At 39.3% G+C, this 23,562-nt stretch overlaps 1 protein-coding gene across 3 annotated transcripts in view; it reads left to right on the forward strand.

The window, feature by feature from the left end:
* The window catches only part of mtor (mechanistic target of rapamycin kinase), a 341,456-nt gene that overhangs the window by 77,425 nt on the left and 240,469 nt on the right, over window positions 1–23,562 (forward strand). For all 3 annotated transcript variants that reach the window (XM_072245239.1, XM_072245242.1, XM_072245241.1), the window contains exons 14-17: window positions 4,940–5,062; window positions 5,204–5,287; window positions 11,221–11,313; window positions 18,302–18,436. In XM_072245239.1, the coding sequence (XP_072101340.1) occupies window positions 4,940–5,062; window positions 5,204–5,287; window positions 11,221–11,313; window positions 18,302–18,436 (435 nt within the window). The remainder of the gene's footprint in view (window positions 1–4,939; window positions 5,063–5,203; window positions 5,288–11,220; window positions 11,314–18,301; window positions 18,437–23,562) is intronic.

The following is a 23,562-nucleotide window of genomic DNA, read 5'->3' on the forward strand; positions in this document are numbered from 1 at the left end:
TCCCCCTCATAATTTTAAATACCTCTATCAAGTCCCCCCTCAACCTTCTACGCTCCAAAGAATAAAGACCCAACTTGTTCAACCTTTCCCTGTAACTTAGGTGATGAAACCCAGGTAACATTCTAGTAAACCTTCTCTGTACTCTCTCTATTTTGTTGACACCTTTCCTGTAATTCGGTGACCAAAACTGTACACAATACTCAAATTTGGCCTCACCAGTGCCTTGCACAATTTTAACATTACATCCCAACTCCTATACTCAATGCTTTGATTTATAAAGGCCAGCATACCAAAAGCTTTCTTCACCATCCTATCCACATGAGATTCCACCCTCAGGGAACTATGCACCATTATTCCTAGATCCCTCTGTTCTACAGCATTCTTCAATGCCCTACCATTTACCATGTATGTCCTACTTTGATTAGTCCTACCAAAGTGTAGCACCTCACATTTATCAGTATTAAACTCCATCTGCCGTCTTTCAGCCCGCTCTTCTAACTTGCCTAAATCTCTCTACAAGCTTTGAAAAACTACTTCATTATCCACAACTCCACCTATCTTAGTATCATCTGCATACTTACTCATCCAATTTACCACCCCATTATCCACATCATTAATGTATATTACAAACAACATTGGACCCAGTACAGATCCCTGAGGCACACCACTAGTCACCGGCCTCCAATCTGACAAGCAGTTATCCACCACCACTCTCTGGCGTCTCCCATCCACCCACTGCTGAATCCATTTTACTAGTTCCATATTAATGCCTAACGATTGAACCTTCCTAACCAACCTTCCGTGTGGGACCTTGTCAACGGCTTTACTGAAGTCCATATAGACAACATCCACCGCTTTACCCTCGTCAACATTCGTAGTAACCTCTTCAGAAAATTCAGTAAGATTTGTCAAACATGACCTTCCACGCACAAATCCATGTTGACTGTTCCTAATCAGACCCTGTCTATCCAGATAATTATATATACCATCTCTGAGAATACTTTCCATCAATTTACCCACCACTGACGTCAGACTCACAGGCCGATAATTGCTAGGTTTACTCTTAGAACCCTTTTTAAACAATGGAACAACATGAGCGATACGCCAATTCTCTGGCACCATCTCCGTTTCTAATGACATTTGAAATATTTCTGTCAGAGCCCCTGCTATTTCCACACTAACTTCCCTCAAGGTCCAAGGGAATATCCTGTCAGGACCCGGAGACTTATCCACTTTTATATTCCTTAAAAGCTCCTGTACTTCCTCTTCTTTAATCATCATAGTTTCTATAACTTCTCTAACTGTTTCCCTTATCTTACACACTTCAATATCCTTCTCCTTAGTGAATACCGAAGAAAAGAAATTGTTCAGAATCTCCCCCATCTCTTTTGGCTCCACACGTAGCTGTCCACTCTGATTCTCTAAGGGACCAATTTTATCCCTCACTTTCCTTTTGCTATTAATATAACGGTAGAAACCCTTGGGATTTATTTTTACCTTACTTGCTGAAGCAACCTCATATCTTTTAGCTTTTCTAATTTCTTTCTTAAGATTCTTTTTACATTCTTTATATTCCTCGAGCGCCTCACTTACTCCATGCTGCCTATATTTATTGTAGATATCTCTTTTTCCGAACCAAGTTTCCAATATCCCTTGAAAACCATGGCTGTCTCAAACTTTTAACCTTTCCTTTCAGCCTAACAGGAACATAAAGATTCCGTACTCTCAAAATTTCACCTTTAAATGACCTCCATTTCTCTATTACATCCTTCCCATAAAACAAATTGTCCCAATCCACTCCTTCTAAATCCTTTCGTATCTCCTCAAGGTTAGCCTTTCTGCAATCAAAAATCTCAACCCTGGGTCCAGACCTATCCTTCACCATAATTATATTGAAACTAATTGCAATGTGATCACTGGACCTGAAGTGCTCCCCAACACAAACCTCTGTCACCTGACCTATCTCATTCCCTAACAGGAGATCCAACAGTGCCCCTTCTCTCGTTGGTACCTCTATGTATTGCTGCAAAAAACTATCTTGCACACATTTTACAAACTCCAAACCATCCAGCCCTTTTACAGTATGGGCTTCCCAGTCTATGTGTGGAAAAGTAAAATCTCCCACAATCACAACCTTGTGCTTACTACAAATATCTGCTATTTCCTTACAAATTTGCTCCTCCAATTCTCGCTCCCCATTTGGTGGTCTATAATACACCCCCATAAGAGTTACTACACCCTTTACATTCCTCAATTCCACCCAGATAGCCTCCCTAGATGAGCCCTCTAATCTATCCTGCCTGAGCACCGTTGTAATATTTCCTCTGACAAGCAATACAACACCTCCCCCTCTTGTCCCTCCAATTCTATCACACCTGAAGCAATTAAATCCAGGAATATTTAGTTGCCAGTCTCACCCCTCCTGCAGCCATGTCTCACTAATAGCTACCACATCATACTTCCAGGTATCAATGCATGCTTTAAGCTCATCCACCTTTCTTACAATGCTCCTAGCATTAAAATAAATGCATTTAAGAAATTTTCCACCTCTTACTCTCTGTTTATCACTAACTGTGCAAACAACTTTACTATTTTCTTTTTCTTCCTTCTTCCCTACATCTGTCCCTACATTCTGGTTCCCCTCCCCCCTCCCCATCTAGTTTAAATCCACCGGAGCCTGTCTAGCAAACCTATCTGCAAGAATATTTGTCCCCCTCCAGTTCAGATGTAAACCGTCCAGCCGGAACAGGTCCCACCTTCCCTGGAAAACTGCCCAATTATCTATAAATCTGAAGCCCTCCCTCCTGCACCATGTCTTCAGCCACGTGTTGATCTGCGCTATCTTACTATTTCTAAACCCATCTGCACGTGGCACTGGTAGCAATCCTGAGATTGCTATCTTGGAGGTCCTGTCCTTTAACTTGGCATCTAACTCCCTAAACACACCTTTCAGGACCTCCTCACTTTTCCTACCCACATCATTGGTCCCTACATGGACCACGACATCTGGCTGCTCAACCTCCCTCTTGAGAATACTGAGAACTCGATCCAAGGTATCGCGGACCTTGGCACCAGGGAGGCAACAGACTATCCGGGATTCTCGATCTCTTCCACAGAACCTCTTATCTGTCCCCCTGACTATCGAATCCTCTGTCACTACTGCTCTCCTCTTTTCCCTCCATCCCTTCTGAGCTGAAGGTCCAGTCTCGGTGCCACAGACGCCACTGCAACTTGTCCCTGGCAGGTTGTCCCCATCAACAGTATCCAAAATGATATACTTATTATTGGTGGGAACGGCCACAGGGGTGCTCTGCTCATTCTGTCTATTCCCCTTCCCTCTCCTGACAGTCACCCAGCTACCTGTCTCCTGACTCTCAGGGGTGACTATCTCCCTGTAACTCCTCTCTATTTCTGCCTCTGCCTCCCAAATGATCCGAAGTTCATCCAGCTCCAGCTCTCTAACTTGGTTTGTCAGGAGCTGCAGCTGGATGCACCTTTCGCAGGTGTAGTAATCAGGGACGATTGTGCTCGCCCTGACTTCCCACATCCTGCGAACAGAGTACTCAACTGCCCTAACTGCTGCCTCCATTATCTACTCCTAAGGTAATTAGATTTATTAAAGGAACTTACCCGGCCATACCTCTCTTGGAGTGAAGCTGTTCTTCGGCCTCTGCTCGCCGAAGGCTCAGGAGCCAAAGCCTTCCTACTCTGTCTCCCTCTACTCTGTCGCCCGCTCCGTTAATCTGCTCTCTTTTAAATACTCCCGCTGCCTCATGGTCCGACTTACACGTGCTTGCGCAGTCATGCCCCATTCAACTTGCTCTGGCCTGATCTGCTAAGTCAACGTGCTTGCAAGCTGATCTTCAGAATATAAGAAATTGTAATCTTTTCAGTCCTAGGAACCTGCTCTGCTGTTCAACAAGACCATGGCTTTTCCTCCACCTCAGTAATATTTTCTTGTCTTATCCCAGTTTCCCCTGATTCCTTTAATATCCAGAAATCTGTTCATCTCTATTTTCAACGCAATTAAAGGCTGAGCTTCCACTCTCCTCTGAGGAAGGATTCCTTGGATTCGCCATCCTCTGAGTGAAGTTTTATCTGCGTGTGACAAAACGTTTAATACTTTCAGTTATGTCTCTAGTAACCTAGCATCGTAAAACATACATTTACTTGCATCTGATTAGAATTGTTATTTTTGCAAGTTTACAATATAAAGACATCATTAATATGTACTTCAGTATTAAAATAACTGACAAACATGAGGGTATGTGGTTTGATAGCCATGATTATCCAAACTTTAGTTTAGTTTTAGGAGGTTTATTAGAACTGCTCATTGATCTTCCCGCCTCCAGTTTGCTTATGATTATACCATTGGATCATACCCAATATGCATGAACCAAATTTATAATTTGTTGTCGTATGGAATACTCATGTCTCATATTGACATTGAAATTTGTTTATCAGTCAATTCACCTCTAAACATATCATCACCAGTACTGTATGGTTGCTATACCCAAACTCTCATTTACGTTCGCAATCATCACTTTCACATGCCATTTTGGTGTGTTCAGTCTTGCAGGGACTAAATTATTTGTATATTCTGGTTATGCATGGAAATGGTGATATTTGCTTTGCTTAAGGCACATTGGTTAACGGAAGCATTGCTCTCAGTGTTGAGGTTTTGCAGTAGATTTTTATTTACCCAACCCCACTTATCTTCACATATGGAGCCCTCAATTATGGAACAGTGGAAGAATCTTCTTGGCATTATTTGGGTCATTTGTTTGCAATCTTTGTGCTTTAGATGTCATTTTAATCTTCATAATCTTAGGTTGCCTCAGATGCTTTCCAAATGAAAATATGATGTCTTATATAAATCAGTCACCAAAATAATAAATAAGTTAACTTTGTCTGTTTGTATTTTCTGTGTTATTCATAGATTTTAACGGAACTGGAGCATAGTGGAGTTGGCCGAAACAAAGAACAAAGTGCCCGAATGTTAGGCCACCTGGTTTCAAATGCCCCTCGCCTTATCCGGCCATATATGGAACCTATTCTCAAGGTGTGTGAGAACAAATGTAGTTTCCTTCAATGATTATTAGTATAAGAAGGTGAAACTGTCATTCATACAAACACTGTATTTCTACATTTTGGGTAGAAAATGCTGTATATTTACTCTAAAAGACTTTATATTTCTTTTCAGGCTTTGATCTTAAAATTGAAGGATCATGATCCCAACCCTGGAGTTATTGTTAGTGTCCTAGCTACAATTGGAGAACTGGCCCAGGTAAAGTTATTGTGATTACTTCTCTGTAAAAGGGATTGTGGCATTTATAGATCAAACATCTAAGTACAAAATGTGTAACACAATGCTGTTAGAATTAATTTGAATTCAATAGACTATATTAAGGAGAATGATAGTAATTGTGGCACATCTTTATTCAAGAAGGGCAGCATGTCTAAGTCAGGTAACTGTGGAAAGTGGTGGAGTTTATGTTGGAAAGGCAGGAACTATGTAGATATAGACAGAATGGTTTTGTGTGGGGCAAAATTCTGTTTTACGATTTTTGAAGAGGAAAAGAAAGAGATTGATGACGGCAGTGTGGTAGATGTAGTCTGAATGGACTTTTAGTAAGGCATTTGACAAGGATATGTATAGTGGGCTGGTCCGGAAAGTTCAGTATCATAAAATCCATGGTGAGCTGGTGAATTGGATCCAAAATTAGTTTGGCAGAGAGGGAGGGCTCTTTCTGATTGGAAGTCTTGGCAGTAGGATGCACAGAGATCAGTACTTATTCAAATGTCAAAGTAAATGTATTATCAAAATACATAAAAATCTCTATATGCAACTCTGATTTTGTTTTCTTGTGGGCATACTCAATAAATCCAAGAAACAATAGAATCAATGGAAGTCCGCACCCAACAGGACGGACAAACAGTTAATGTGCAAAAGACAACAAACTGCAAATACAAAAGAAAAAAGAAGAAATAATAATAATAAATAAGCAATAAATGTTAAAATCTTGAGATGAAGAGTCCTTGAATATGAGTTTGGTTCAAGAGTCTGATGGCTGAGGGGTTATAAATGTTCCTGAACCTAGTGGTGTGGGTCTTGAGGCTCTGTGCCTTCTTCCTGATTGCAGCAGTGAGAAGAAGGCATCACCTGGGTGGTGGGGTCCTTGATGGATGCTGCTTTCATGTGACAGCCCTCCGTATAGAGTGCTCAGTGATGGGCAGGGCTTTACCATCGATGTACTGGGCCTTACTCACTGCCTTTTGTGGGCTTCTCTGCATTGGTGTTTTCATTCCAGGCTGTGACGCAACCAGTCAATATACACTCCACCACACCTACAGAAGTTTGTCAAGGTTTTAGATGTCATGCCGAATTTTCTCAAACATCTAGGGAGGTAGAGGCACTGTCGTGTTTTCTTTGTCAATGCACTAATGTGCTGGGCCCATGACAGATCCTCTGAAATGATAATACCAAGGAATTTAAACGCAAACAACAGGAATTCTGCAGATGCTGGAAATTCAAGCAACACACGTCAAAGTTGCTGGTGAACGCAGCAGGCCAATGCGTTCACCAGCAACTTTGATGTGTGTTGATACCAAGGAATTTCCTATTTTTGATACAGACTATCGACTTAGATGTGAATGTGGGAAGTATAAATATTAAGTATGTGGCTACTAAAATTCATTGGTGTTGTGAATAGTGAGATAGCTTGTGTATGGCATATAGATCAGAAGTAAAATTCGGCTGAGCAAAGGCACTTACAATTTAGTCTTAACAAGTGCAAGGTCATGCATTTTTAAAGTTAAGATGGGCACCATAAATGGTAGACCACAAAGAAATGTTAATGAACAGGAGAATCTTACCTAAGTTCACAGTTTCCTGAAAGTAGTGACACAGTTTGAGAATGTGCTTTCGTTCAGGGGTCAAGGCAATGTTATAGAGCATTGGTTAAGCTGCACTTAGAGTATTGTATGTGGTTCTCATTGCCACACTATATGAAGGGTGTGATTGTTCTGAAAAGAATGCAGAGGAGGTTCCCCTGGATGTTGCCAAGACTGGAGTACTTTAGATATCAGAATCAGGTTTATTATCACTGGCATGTGATGTGAAATTTGTTAACTTAGCAGCAGCAGTTCAATGAATGCATAATATAGAAGAGAAAAATAAATAAAATAAAAATAATAAGTAAATCAATTACAGTATTCAATTATGTTAAGAGATTGGATAGAAAGAAAAGTGCTTTTCACTTCTCATCATTCTGTCCATTGGATGAATGCATTTTGATTATTATGCACTTGCCATTTGGGTTGTTACTATCTATTTTATACAGCTTCCATGTAATTAAATGCATCTGAATTAAATCTCATTTCTGCATCTTCTGTTCTAAAGTAAAGAAAGGCAGCTTGTCAAATTTTTCCTGTAAGCTAATGTTTTCCATTCCTGCGAACCTCTAAATGTCTGTAATATCTGTCATGCATTCTTTTACTTCCTTGAAGTGTGGAGATAAAGACTTGACAAAGCAATTGAATATGGCCTAGCTTATATCTTGCACAGTTTCAGCATCATCATCTTGTTCTTATTGGGTATTAAAGGAATGTAATTGATATTAAATCAGAAAAAGCACAAGTGCCCTGTAAGGTGAAAGAAATGGGCTTAATATTCAAATCCAAATTTATTGTTGTCAAAGTCATCGAAACACAAGGTATAAATACCATGAAAGTTAACCTTTTGCAGAAGCAGCATTGTACATTACAGAACGAGGGAAAAAACAAGTTAACATAAACTTAAGTTATGTGTCTTAAGTCAGTGGCACTTTCTGTATGAAGATTACACAGAAACCAGTCCTTATTTATTACATAAGCCTTGTTAACCACCATGCCTATCTGTCCTGTTGCCTTCTGACATCTATAGACATAAATGCTCTGCCTCTTCTGTTTCTCCACAGTACCATGCCACCTTGTTCATATTGCCCTTCCCAAATGGTTTTAAGGATGGAATTTTGTAATTTTTCTTTCCATCTGACCAGTTTATATTGCATTGATATCTTGCTGTGGTCTTTAGTTTTCCCCTTCACTGTCAACTTTACTGCTGATAGCTCATTCATCTATGACAGATAGGCATGGTGGTTAACTTTCTCATCAGCCACCTTAAGTTGATACTATTAATATAGACCATAATCAGCAAAAGACTCTGAACTGATCCCACAGGTTTCAGCTCTCCATTCAAAAACTATATGTATTTCCTGCTGTTGCACTAGTTTTGAATCCACTCTGCCACTTTCCCTTGGGGCTTTTACTTTTTTGGTTTGTTGGCCATCCGGATTTTATTCTTCTGTAGTTCAGCATTTATGAGTTTTATATCTGATCCTCTGCTAGGTCTAAACCCTAGTCTGACCAAGATCTGAAACCCCATTTATTTCAAATAGCGAATGAGATTAATGTATGAGATTAATAACAAAGACATGGATGTGGAGAGTTGGCAGGCCTCTTTCTGTGCTGCGTTATTCCATTGTTATGACAATGACTAATTATTTCACTTGCTAATGTTAATTAGCAACTTGTATTCAAAGTGACAGGAAGTAAAGGGGTAATAGATGTTTTTATATCTAGAAAGAAAGAGGTCCCATTATTTTGTATGTTGATTTAGACGAATGTAGGGAGCATGATTTAAAAAAAAGCTTACAGATAATGGAAGTGTAGGGTATGTAGTTGAATAGGGCAACTTTATACTGCTGGAGGATGCAGTTAGAATAATAGAAAACTAACTGCACAGGTAGAGACCAAGTGCCCACTGTGTCTGTGTCAAGTGACAAGAAGGTACCCACTACCAGGTTGGTGGCCCTGCAGGACATGGCTCTTTAAGTACACAACAAAGTGTTTTTAAAATATGATAAAATGTCTGCTTCTGTCAGCCTTTCAAAATAAATTCGAGAACACAACCACCCTCTGGCTGAAAAACCCTTTCCTCATCTGGGCTGAAAGTTGTGTTTCTTTTGGGACAGAGGGGGTATGGGAGAAGTAATTAGAATACAATTGGGATGTATTTGTTAACTTAGAGATGAAAAGTCATAGAACACTACAGCACAGAAACAGACCCTTCCGCTCTTCCAGTCCATGTCAAACTATTAACTGGCCAAATCCCCTTGATTTGCACCCAAAACATAGACCAGCACACCCCTCCCATCCATGTACCTATCCAAATTTCTCTTAAGTGTTGAAATAGAATCCCAATCCAACTGCTTCCGCTGGCAGCTCATTCCACATGCTCACTATCCACTGGGTGAAGAAGTCCCTCTTCATATTCCTCTTAAATATTTCACCTTTCACCCATAACCCATGACCTCTAGTTATAGACTCACCCAATCTCAGTGGAAAAAGCCAGTTTGCATTTACCTTATCTATACTCTTCATAAGTTTCCCAAATTTCTCCTCATTCTCCTACACTCTAGGAATAAAGTCCTAATGTATTCACCCTTATCCTATACTTCACATCCTCAATTCCTGGTAACAGCATTGTAAATTTTCTTTGCACTCTTTCAATCTTATTGACATCTTTCCTGTAGATGGGTGACCAAAAATGTGTGCAGTACTCCACATTAGGCCTCTCCCATGTCTTATACAACTTCAACATGAGGTGATACCCTTACTCCTGTACTCAATACTTTGAAGGCCAATGTGCCAAAAGATTTATTTATGACTTTACCTATGTGTGACACTACTTTCTAGTGATCAGTATTCCGAAGTTCTTCTGTTTCACCATACCGAGTGCCCTACCAGTCACTGTTTTGGTCCTACTGTGGTTTGACTTCCCAAAGAGCAACACCTTACACTTGTCTGCATTAAATTTCATCTGCCATTTACTAGCCCAATTTTCCAATAGCGTCAGACTCCGCTGCAAATTTTGATAGCTTTTCTTGCTGTCCACTATGCCTCCAGCTTTAATGTTATCTGCAAATTTGCTCATCCAGATAATTGATATAGATGATAAGCAAGAACGGACCCAGCACAGATCCCTGTGGCACTCCAGTAGTCACGGGCCTCTAGTCAGAGGCACAACCATCTTCTAGCACTCTTCTGGCTTCTCCCATGAAGCCCATGTCTAATGCAATTTTTTAACCTCATCTTGAATGCCAAATGACTGAACCTGCTTGACCAACCTCCCAGGCGGGACTTTGTTCTCGAAGGATCTCTCTGCAGTCGAGTAGAGTAACATGGTTCTTTAAGTAGAATGCCAAAAAGCAGAGGGCATAGATTTAGCATAATTGGAAGAAAGATTAAAAGGGAGGCAAGAGACATTTCAAAACTCTTGCAGTACTGGCTGACACTTGTTGAACAAGGCCATTTTGGTGGCAGAGCAGTTGGTGCTGCTGCCTCTTGGTTCCAGAGTTGCAGGTGCAGTCCTAACCTTTAGTGTCCACGCAGACTTTACAAGTTTTCTCTCCATGACCTATTGGGCTTCTCCTAAATGCTTAGATTTCCTTCTACATCCCAAAAAAGCTTGCTGTTAGGTTAATTGTTCACTGTTTATTCATTGTTTCATTTAATTTAATGGCTGAAGAACCAGTATGGACTCAGTAGATGAATGGCCTTTCTGTGTGATTATAAATAGATGATCCTGAAAAAGTTTGACAGCCGACATAGCTGGGTTTCAGGATTTTGCCAGCTATCAAAGCTGAAAAGGGTATTCCATTGGAATAGCTTTCTCATTGTGCCACAGGAAGCATTGCAACTGGTATGAGCACTGCTGCAGTCAGAGAAATGGTGAAACTGTCAGATTGGCCCCCTATCTAGTTCTAAGGAGATCTGGCCAGCAATTCCCAGTGGAAGAAGAGGGATAGTTTAAGCTTGCTCAGTGAGGTTTTGCAAACTTCTCATGATGACACAGCGTATATATCATCCAGCTTATTTCTTTACTGTTTATTACTGGCAAAGAGGTTACAGTATTGAGGCTTTTAGTTGCATTTGATCTTCAATATTAAATAAGTCAAAGACTTTTAGCTAATACCCTTGTTATTGCAAAATGTGTGGCTATAATTATTGAAAGTAGTTTGCTGTGTTTTTATTTTGTTTGTAAACCAATATTTTGAATATAGAATAAAGACTTTCCAGTTTAAAATGGGACGTTATAATTACAAATAATAGAAACTTGTGCCCAGTTGATGCCCTTTATTCTGAAAATGCTGATGTTATTGATATGTATTATTGAAGGTGAGTGGGCTGGAGATGAGAAAGTGGATGGATGAATTATTTCCTATCATCATGGACATGCTTCAAGATTCTTCATCACTTGCAAAAAGACAGGTAAACAGCTTCCAGTTTTCCTAGTTTATGTTATATATGTCCTTTCCAATATCAGTCTCCTTGGAGGATTTAGAAAGTTGCAAGCTGTCTATTTTGTTTTCTATCTGTAGGGTGATATATGCATCTGCCTACATACAAGAAAGTTCCTCACTAAGCTGACAGGAATCACATAACTGTTGTTACTTGAATCTGGTATTTAGTACTTCAAGTGCTGAAATCATTTTTCCATTGTGAAGTGGTAGTGAGATTATTTTATATTTGCAGCAAGTACTGTAAGCTTCTTGGCCAAAGTCATCTTTATTTAATTTATATTTAGTTGGCTATGAATTCTCATCTATGTACATAGGACATAGTATTATGTAGCACAGTACAGGACCTTCAGCCCACAATATTGTGCCAACTGTTTAACCTGCTCTGTAATCAGCCTAACCCTTCCCCCTCATATAGCCTTCCATTTTATTTCAACCATGTACTTATCTAAGGGACTCTTCAATGTCCCAATTGTATCTGCGTTTACTGCCACTCCGGCAGTTCATTCCATGTACCTATCGCTCTGTGTATGTAAAAAAGCACTTACTACTTACATTCCCCCTTATACTTTCCTCCAATTATTTAAAAATTATGCCCTCTTGTATTAGTTATTTCTGCCCTGGAAAAAAAAATTCTGGCTGTCCACCTGATATATGCCTCATCATTTTGTACACATTTTTATCAAATCACCTCTCATTCTTTGTTCTGAATAGAAAAGCCCTAGCTCGCTCAATCTCTCAACCTCTCCTCAAAAGAAATGCTTTCCAATCCAGGGAGCATCCTGGTAAATCTTCCCTGCACTCTTTCTGCATCCTTCATATAATGAGGTGACCGGTATTACCACAATATTCCAAATATGGTCTAAGCAGACTTTCATATGCTGCAACATTATCTTGTGGCTCTTGCACTCAGTCCCTCAACTAACGAAGGTCAACATACTATATGGCTTCTTACAGCTTCTCTTTATCAACTTGTGTGGCAACTTCCATGTGGACATGAACCTCAAGATTCCTCAGTTCCTCCACACTGCTCAGAATCCTGCTATTAATCTTGTATTCTGCCTTCAAGTTTGACCTTCCAAAGTGTATTACTTAACATTGAACTCATCTGCCACTTCTCAACCAGCACTGCATCCTATCAATGTCCTGTTGTAGTCGACAACAACCAGAACACCACCAATATTGGTATCATCTGCAATCTTACTAACCAACCTTGCACTTCCTCATCCAAATCATTCATAAAGATCACAAAGAGAAGGGGTCCCAGAGCAGATCCATGAGGAACACTACTGGTGTTACCAACCTCCAGATAGAATACGCTCCATCGTCTACCATCCTCTGCCTTCTGTGGGCAAGCCAATTCTAAATCCATGCCACTAAGTTTTCCTGCATTCCATGTCTCCTGACTGTGAATGAGCCCACCATGGGGAAATTTGCCAAACACCTTACTAAATTCCAGATATACCACACCCATAGCTCTACACTCATCAATTCGATTAGATGCTGCCTGATATGTGGTAGCTAATAATGCATACACGCTGTGTTATTCGACTACAGTTGAAGTCAGAAGTTTACATACACCTTAGCCAAATACATTTAAACTCAGTTTTTCACAATTCCTGACATTTAATCCTAGAAAACATTCCCTGTCTTAGGTCAGTTAGGATTGCTACTTTATTTTAAGAATGTGAAATGTCAGAATAATAGTAGAGAGAATGAATTATTTGAGCTTTTATTTCTTTCATCATTTGCCCAGTGGGTCAGAAATTTACATACACTTTGTTAGTATTTGGTAGCATTGCCTTTAAATAGTTTAACTTGAGTCAAACATTTTGGATAGCCTTCCATAAGTTTATCACAATAAGTTGCTGGAATTTTGTTCCATTCCTCCAGACAGAACTGGTGTAACTGAGTCAGGTTTGTAGGCCTCCTTGCTCACACACGCTTTTTCAGTTCTGCCCACAAATCTTCTATTGGATTGAGGTCAGAAAATGATCCTTGGGAGCAATTTGCAAATGCCTGAAGGTACCACCTTCATCCGTACAAACAATAGTATGCAAATATAAACACCATGGGACCACGCAGCCATCATACCGCTCAGGAAGGAGACGCATTCTGTCTCCGAGAGATGAACGTACTTTGGCGCAAAAATCCCAGGACAACAGCAAAGGAAAGGACCTTGTGAAGCTGCTGGAGGAAACAGGTAGACAAGTATCTATATCCACAGTAAAACGAATCCTATACCGACATAACCTGAAAGACTGCTCAGCAAGGAAGAATCCACTGCTCCAAAACGGTCATTAAAAAGCTAGACTACAGTTTGCAAGTGCACTTGGGGACAAAGATCTCACTTTTTGGAGAAATGTCTTCTGATTCTGATGAAACAAAAATTGAACTGTTTGGCCACTTGCAAGCCGAAGAACACCATCCCAACCACAAAGCATGGGGGTGGCAGCATCATATTGTGGGGGTGCTTTGCTGCAGGAGGGACTGGTGCACTTCACAAAATAGATGGCATCGTGAGGAAGGAAAATTATGTGGATATATTGAAGCAACATCTCAAGACATCAGCCAGTAAGTTAAAGCTCGGTCGCAAATGGGTCTTCCAACTGGACAATGACCCCCAAGTATACCTCCAAAGTTGTGGCAAAATTGCTTAAGGACAACAAAGTCAAGGTATTGGAGTGGCCATCACAAAGCCCTGACCTCAATCCGATGGAAAATTTGTGGGCAGAACTGAAAAAGCGTGTGCGAGCATGGAGGCCTACAAACCTGACTCAGTTACACCAGTTTTGTCTGGAGGAATGGAACAAAATTCCAGCAACTTATTGTGAGAAGCTTGTGGAAGGCTATCCAAAACGTTTGACCCAAGTTAAACTATTTAAAGGCAATACTACCAAATACAAACAGTGTACGTAAACTTCTGACCCACTGGGAAAGTGATGAAAGAAATAAAAGCTGAAATAAATCATTCTCTCTACCATTATTCTGGCATTTCACATTCTTAAAATAAAGTAGTGATCCTAACTGACCTAAGACAGGGTATATTTTCTAGGATTAACTGTCAGGAATTGTGAAAAACTGAGTTTAAATGTACTTGGCTAAGGTGTATGTAAACTTCTGACTTCAATTGTAAATATATAGCATACATTTAACCTACTGTAATTGTGTATTAAATACAGTAGAACACATTAAATTTGAATGAATTTTAACTTGAATGAATAAGTTTTTTTACACAGTGGACTGTATGCTGTCCTGACTATTGAAGTGAGGCAGGTTGCTTGAAAGGGTTCTCAAATGAACATGACTGAGTATTTTAAGAGGACCACAACCTTATAGGGTTTGAAGGCTTGTGTGTCTCAATGACCTGGAGAGCTATGTTGGTTGGGGTCAAGGCTTAATGTTTTAGCTCTTGGTAGGGTCACCCATGCCAAACAGATCAAAGGGACGTAGAAGGGTCAGACTAAGAGTGGTCCACTGGTCTGCCAGGCTGGGGGGTTCAGCTCAGGGCTAACAACCCTAACAGCAAAACAAAACTGTTACGGAAACAGCAATCCTTCTACATCTGAGTGCAACAATGTTCCTGAGTCCTCACCTGGGACTTGCATAGATGACAGTAGTGAAAACTGAGAAGAAGATACTGACACAATGAAGAAAGCTCTGAAACCACCAGCGATGAAGGACCTTCATTGGCAGCCTCAACGCCAGTGATGTAATGGGCAGTAGAGAGAGTATTTTAATATGCACTAAATAATGTACTGTGCAAGGGGTTGATGTGTTTTGTATTATCCTGGATAATGATAATTGGGCATTCTCTGTACTGTTACAGTTTTTTTTCTTCTACTCAAGGTATCTTCAACTGAAAAATCAAAAGGAAAATTTTGGAAATGATTCTTTTCAATTCTAATTTAAAATGTGTAAAATTAGTCTCTAAAACTTCACTGAATTTGCCAATGCGATCTCTATGGTTGGGGGGGGGCGTGGGAATCATGCTGTTTTATTATTCTGTGGCTCAGACTCTGTAGCTAAGATCCTGTAATATGAAACAGCAAGCATTTTGGATTCTAACAATCTCTTGATACTAACAAATGAAATGTTAATAATCTATGGGTTCAGGTACTCTGCAGTGTTGTTTCTTCGTATTGTTTTGAGATCATCCAGTTAATTGTTTTGGTGCTCTGAATTTAATTCCCAGTACCTGTTCCTACTTGCTGTGCTATAGGCTCATGACAGTTTGAGATGTTGATGGAATGTTAAACTTCATTTTCTTCCTCTTATCTGCACCAGAGTCTTCTTGGGCATTGTATGAGGTGGTTCATTGTTATCATCATGTGTTTAGAAGAAGAGTCTTTGATGCCCTGGAGCTTAAGAAGGCGCAGTGACATTTTGGAAATACTGATCAATGTTAAGATTGGAAGGTTGAAAATCAGAGATAACCTTTTCTAATGCCTGGGTTGAAAACAATAACTGAAGCAATTGTTGGCAGACTGCCAGAGCCTAATTTTTTTTTTATTAATTCTGCCCCGGGCTGAAATTTCAAATTGCAGTAGAAATGCTGTTTCTGGGTTACAAATACTGACAAATGGACACTCCTGTGTAGAATTATTAAATTTAGTCTCCCATAAAATTATTAAATACAAAAGTCTGTCCTATGTATATACGTTCATTCTTGTGAATGGAGAACTAGTTTCCTTGCTCTTTTTTAGCAATTATTTTTTCTAATTAGTTTTGATGCCAACAATTGAAATACTGTGGGCGTATGGTCTTAACATATTGAGTGATTTCTTTTGTATGTATGTTTTGACTTGCGGACTAGAATCAATCTATGAGTATCGGGAAAGACAGAATCATTACTCAGGGACAGCCCGTGATGAACATCACCATGTTTGAGCAAAGCAAAATTAACATTTTTGTAGTCTGGCTGATAGAGTGAAGTTGAAAATGGATCGTTCTGTTTTAATGGGGTAAATCTAACTGGCTGAACTTTTACTGTAATGGTCCACTATGTGGACATATCTTTAATTGACATTGTTGCCTCTCTCCAAGTTGCACATTGAGGGAGAGATCTGCCTGGCTTGCATGTGTTCAGCAAAGCCCTTGGATTGTTGGCGGCCTGATGACTAACTGTTTGTAATGTCTGGTTGGCTGGCCAAACAAGTTGACAGGTGGTAAGGATCTCTTCCCGCCTCATATCCTCTACTATCACCAAAATGAGCCTTAGTTGCCGGACTGCTACAGTTCAAAAGCCTACTTTAAAAAATATATAAAATAATGATTTTATATAATAAGTCAATTAAATTTCTAAATCAACATGTATTTTTAGTTTTTTAAGAATTTTTAAACAGTCATAATTACTAAATTTTTACAATAAAAGGTTAATGGATGACTGGCAATACTGCTTGCAAGACTTGTGCTTTTGACCAAATTAATTTCACCTTTCCCATTTTCTGTTGTCATTATGCCTTCCTAATTGGCTCCATGCTGGTGTCCTTCCCTGCAAATGGAATTCCCATTCTTCCTTTGGTTCATCTTTCTTTGGTGCTCACCCATCACCCCCACCCCCTCCCCCCAAGTGGTGAGAACTGGGATTCTCGAACTTGAATCGGGGAATCATCAGATCTAAGTACAATTATTCCAAATGTTGGTCTACCCAGTGTTTTGTATTGTGCTATTGATTATGGTTTTAATCAAACTTTTTAAATTTATGAATGAGGGAATACTAGAATTTAGGTAAGTTTGGAGATAGTTGGTCATTGTTTTACAGTATCTAAAATATTTACTTTTAAAGTCATTTGAAATGGTTCAGATTTTTCCCCCAGTTTTGTCTTAGCTATTCAAATGCTGTGAATAACAGAAGAGTTTTTACAGTACTCCCCTCTTTATTAAGTTATTGTTAAGTTGTAGCATGAGCACAAGGAAAAGTGAGAAGGTAGCTGTCTCGACATCATGCATCTAACAGCCTATTCAGGATGAGCAGTGATGGAATTCTTTTCATTCCATTCTCTTTTTCATGTTGTTTTGTATTGCAATAACTTTTTGCCTCTCCTGCTCTGAACTGGCGAACCATACAGCCCACAATCAACTTTTTACTGAGGTTCAGCAGAACACTAGATCTTGTGGCATTGAATATTTCCAAATATGTAGACAGGAGATGAGGATTATTTTAATTTTAGGTTTCATAGGAAAATGAAAATCTTAAGTGTCCTTGCAGCATGGATTTGCAAGTTTATACAGTAGAGGCCTATAATAGAACATATCATCTGCAGATGTATTTCATCACCTTGGGGATCTTGCTACCACAACGCAGCCATAAACTGGACCTGTGATGCAGTGCCGTGAATTAATTGCCTCAATTGGCTTTCTTTTGGTGGAAATGTAATTTTTTTGCCGGAAATGTAATTTTTTTGCCAACATTTCACTAAGTTACGCAGTTAATAATGTCAGTAAACTTGGTCAATTTGTGCCCTTTTAGGTATGATTTTTGAGTGCCACAGAATGCTTCCTTTAGTTTTTGAATAATATTTGGGGACAGATTTTTCTATATAGTTGAACCCTCAAAGAGTGAATGTATATGACTTTCAGTTTTTGTTCACTATATCCTGGTTAATTATGGAGACCATCCTAATATATATGAAGAAAGTTAGCACATCTGTTAAAGAAGCTATCCCTCATCTTTTGCTTGCCACCAGCTTTTTTCACTACTTTCTCTTTCTCCTTCTGCATCTTTCTCCTTTTTGCTTTCTCTTCACCATGTTGATACCAGTATCCCTTCTTTCTCACTCTTATCGCTTCCCCGCATCTCTGTCTCCTTCTCTCCCCTCGCCACCTTGCTCCTGTCACATTCCCTTGTTTAGAAATGCAGTGCAGCTTCTTTACCGAGCAGAAAATATGTATTATGTATCAAAAATCTGTATCAGGAGTTAGAATTAACCTCTGCTATTTCTTTGTGAATCGGGCAGGTGGCACTGTGGACCTTGGGACAGCAAGTTGCCTGCACTGGCTATGTGGTGGAGCCTTATCGGAAGTACCCATCTCTTCTTGAAGTGCTGCTAAACTTCTTGAAGACTGAGCAGAACCAGGGTATTCGGAGAGAGGTAAAGGAAAAACATGTAATAGTAATAATGATCTAAATGCTTTCTGTCAGAAGAAAGTAGTAGAATCTGAGATAATAAATGTTTTGTTTTACGGTTATTTTAAATTTCAGAGAGAGCAACCTTAGACTGGATTTATCTCCCAAGTAGTTTTTTCACTCCTCTTCAAAGTTTGTATGTTTCTCCCCATTCCTCCAGATTTTGGAACTAATATTAATGAAAAACAGTACTGATCTTGTTAGGTTTGATGTCGTTGTACTTCTGTCTCCCCCAATTCTCATATCATAATCATTACAGATTAGAAATCATGAAGTGAAACTCTGTGCACTATAAATGCCACATATTTTGGGAGAAAATCTTAGCTCAATGAACAATACAAGCCATGTTGTTGATTCATTTCAGAAATCTATACAAATCACAGTAAGATGTTGTGCTAACCTATGAAGTCTGGTTACTTGAGTAACATAATTTTTGATAACCAATGCTTTAATGGCTAAAATAATGGGCTAAAGCTGTTGCTCGTAGCTGGTGAACACAATGAATTTCTATATCTGTGTACTTGCAATAAATGTTTGTAGCACATAAAACACCTGTACTAATGTTTTGGAAATGTATCTCTTGTTAGATCTAATCTGAACTCTGTATATCAAACAAATACATGATTCCTGGCATCTCAAATGTAAATTTGTAGATCATCTTTTTGATGTTTTACATGAGCCCCACAGGGCAAGACCATGAGCGCGGGGCCCTCATGTGGAGCTAAATAAAATCTGGTCATGGAAGATGGTGCAGTATTTCATGCATCAATTAACATAATTTATAGTTGTAATTTTGAATTTAAAATATAGGCTTATCATATCAATGGCAAAACTATGCCCATATATACATTCAATGTTCACAAAGATGTATCATCATATTTCCTTTTCAAAAGCAGATGCTCTAGAATAGTACATGAATTAGCTTCCTTATTACTGTGCCACAGTATGAAGATGTTAGGGCCATCAAGCAAAGCGATCCTTTCGGTCCTTTTTTACCGCCTTCCCATTTCCCTGTACCCCAGCAAACTATTTCCCCTTGTGTGCTTTTTGAATTTTGTTTTTTGTCACTTGCCGACACTTACAAGTAATTTAGAGTAGTTAGTTAACGTACTACCATATCTCTGGGATGCGGGAGGAAACATTCTCTCCATAATAATAATGATAATAGTAACTTAATTATGGAGCACTTTTTCATACAAACAATGTAGTTCAAAGTGCCCTACAAAGGGATAAGGTGCAATTGTGAAAAAATGTTAGTTAAAAGCAAGATTAAATAAATAGGTTTTGAAATTTTGTTTAGAAGTCAACTGAGTCTACAGCCCTTGTAGTTATGAATATCATGGAGAATACACAGATACCATGCAGAGATGGCATCCAAACTTGGGTTTTTGGTGGCCCAGTACTGCACCAGATATGATGCTGAACTGTGAGGTTCCTGGTTGAGGAACCAGTGTGAGGAATTGCATTTCGGGAAGTCAATTGTAAAGGGGAAGTATACAGTTATTGACAGTACTCTTAACAATATTGATGTTTTTGGGGATTTCAGGGTCTTGAAGGGGGCAAGGCAAGTAGAAAAGTGGTAAAGATGACATTTGGCTTGCTCACCTTTATTGCTTAGGGTAGAGGGTGTTGGAGTCAGGAAATCATGCAAATGTGTAAACTTTGACTGGCTGCATTTAGAATATTACATACAGCTTTACTTGCTCCTTTACAAGAAGGATACATCTTGGATTAGAGAGTAGGAGCTATAAGGAGAGGTTGGAAAAACTTGGCTATTTTCACTGGACGTCAGAGGCTGAGGTTATAAAATGATGACAAGCATAAATAAGGGAGACAGCCAGAATCTTTTTTCTTTGGCAGAAAAGTCAATTACTGGAGGACTTTGCTCTCAGGTGAGAGGGTAAAGTCTAAATGAGGAGGGGTAGGTGTTTGCAATGGGCTGCCAACAGTAGTGGTGGAACTAGATATGATAGTTAAAAGTCTTTCAGGTAGACAAATAAATTTACGCGGCTTGGAGGAATATTGATCATATGTAGGCACAAGGGGTTAGTTTAATGTGGCATCATGCTTGATACATTTAATGTTGGCTGAAGGGCCTGTTCCTGCTTGATGTTCTTAATTTTTTGATCTCAACCAGCAGCAGGAAATAGAGGGTTTAAGAAGAGGGTGGGGGGAAGATGGTGTAACAACAGCAATCGCACAATTTCAGCAGAATTATCAGCTACAGGAAGAAACTGGAAGTCCATGAGCCAGTCCTCATTAGGGGATTGGAGGTGGAAAGGGTCAGTAGCTTTAAATTTCATAACAGAGGATTAACATATCAGCATTAACATCCTGGAACCAGCATACAGGTGCCATCAGGAAGAAGGCAGGACAGCGCCACTTACTTTCTTAGAAGTTTGCATAGATTTGGCATGTCATCAAAAACTTGTAGATGCACATTGGAATCTATCCTAACTGGCTCCATCATAGCCTGGTATGGAAGCATCAATGCCCAGGAACGGAAAAGTCTATTAAGAATTAGTTGATATAGCCCAGTCCATCATAGGCAAAGCCCTCCCCACGGTTGAGCAGATTTACGTTAAATGGTGCCATGAGGAAGTAGCATTCATCATCAATGACCCCTACCATGCAGACCATGCTGTCTTCTCACTACTGCCATCAGGTAGGAGGTACAAGAGCCTTCAGTCTCACTGCACTAGATTCAGGAACAGTTATTATTCTATAACTATCAAGCTCCTCAACCAGTGTGGATAACTTCATTCAACTCTGAACTGAATATGTAGCCTGCAGACTCACTTTCAAAGACAATTTATAACTCATTACTTTTAATTTATTTGTACGATTTGTCTTTTGCACATCGGTTGCTTGTCAGTCTTTGTTTTATGTATAGTTTTTCATAAATCCTATTGTGTTTATTTTCCTGTAAATGTCTGGAAGTAAATGAATCTCAGGGTAGTATATGGTAACATAAGTACTTTGGTAACAAATATGTTTTGACTTTGACAACAGTCAGGGCTCTCAATTAACCAATTATTCCATGTTGAAAAATGCACATGGGTGCACTTCAAATGGGAACAAGATTGGTTTTGTCCCCTGGCTCAGTATCTTGCCAGCAATCTTGGCTTAAATTTGGATGATTTTTTTGTGAATGCTTAAACAGATGTTGGAAGACTAGATCCTGTAGGATCGTACTCCAGCACCAGACAACATTACCTGGCCCTGTTTTCCTTATTATTTCATAGGATCATGACTATTGTATTATTCTGTAACCCTTTCTCTCTCTAATCCCAAGTAAGTATTCTTCATCAGTATATATATATATATATATATATATATATGACAAAGATTGACAGCAGGTCAGACAAACCTCATGCTTCTGCTTACCAGAGACCTCGGCTGTTTGCCATTGGCCCGCTGAAGATGAGCTAACTTAGCACAGAGTTGAACTTACTTCTGTGGTTTTCATAGCTTATGTAATAGTGTATTTTACTCCGAACCATTGGATGTTTGCAGATAATTGTTCTTGATCCTGCTCTGTGACAATGTAGCACTGAAATAAAGCAAAAGAATATATTTTGTCCTGTTTCAGAATATCGGTTCAGTTCAGTCTGTACACTTACCATGCAGTTTATTGTGGCTATTGATTTAATGCTGCAGGTTTTAAGATGCTTTGAGAGGTCATGCTCTAAAAGTTTAGCTCAATCACTTTAAATGCTTCAATTTGGAAAGTAAGTTTAATAGTATCTATTATTTTATGAAAAATTGAAGTGCGTCTTCAAATAGTTCCTGTCTTTAATCCTCTAGTTTGAGATTGTACCATAAAAGAAAAATGGACAATTTATGGCAATGTTGCAGTGTAATTATAATTGATGAACTGGCATTGCACTCAAACTTGTTTTTCAGAAATTCTTTTTTTCATCTCAGTTTTTTCTCAGAAAACTATTTGCTTTATTTATGATATGCCATGAAACATTGTTTTTGGATATAATGTCTATCTATCTTTGAATTTTTCTTTGGGCATTTCAGCATTTGACTGCAAAGTCAAACTTACATTTATTGTTTTGCATAACAATATGAACAGCTGCAATTAAAACTTAACTGCAGCAACATCACAGGTACATAGCAACATAGAGATTAGAGCAATTAACTTATTTGTCACAAGTACTTAAGACGTACAGTTGAAAAGCATTGTTTTGCATCAACTCAAGTCAGTGAAGTTCCACAATTTACTAATCCTAACCTGTAAGTCTTTGGAAATTGGAAGGAAAACTGGGCACTGAATGGAAGCTCAATCAGACACGGGAAGGATGTACAAACTCCATATAGATAGCAAAGGGAATCGAACCCTGATCTTGTAGTTGGCTGTTGTAAAACATTGTGCTAACTGTGCGTTAATGAGAAAAAAGTAAAGACTCAACTTTACCTGGAAGAACACTGAAGAACAAAAAGTCTCACTAAGTGCATTTCAGTGCAAAGTGATCAAAGTGCTCATAGTGTCCCAGTGATTAGGGACAGCACTGTAACATAGCAGTTAGTATAATGCTATTGCAGTGGCAGTGACCTAGGTTCAGTTTCACTGCTGACTGTTCGTTCTACCCGTGAAAACATGAGTTTCCTCCGAGTGATCCAGTTTCTTCCCATATTCCAAAGGCATATGGGTCAGGTTAATTGGTCTTGTGGAGTTTGGCAGCATGGCTGATTGGGCCCGAGGGGCTTGTACTGTGTTGTACCTCATAGAAAACTTAGGGTTTTTACTGGTTGGTTCAAGAACAGAATGGTTGGAGGGAAGTAGCTGCTTTGGGACCTGCTGGTCTGGGTCCTGGGGCTTAGGGCCTTCAGGTTTCTGTTTCTCCTGCCCGATGGTAACTGTGAGAAGATGGCATGACTCAGTTATTGGGGAACAATGGTACTGGATGTTGTCTTCTTGAAGGATCGATATTATCACTGTCAGGGAGGGATTATACTGTGATAAGTTGGGTGAGCGAACTACTCTCTGCAGTTTCTTGTGTTTCTGTTCATTTGAATTGCTGTACCAGACCATGATGCAATCAGTCAGGATACTTTCAACAGCACATCTGTAGATGTGAT

This window comes from Mobula birostris, chromosome 27 (assembly GCF_030028105.1).
Source record: "Mobula birostris isolate sMobBir1 chromosome 27, sMobBir1.hap1, whole genome shotgun sequence".
In the NCBI taxonomy this organism is placed as follows: Eukaryota; Metazoa; Chordata; class Chondrichthyes; order Myliobatiformes; family Myliobatidae; genus Mobula; species Mobula birostris.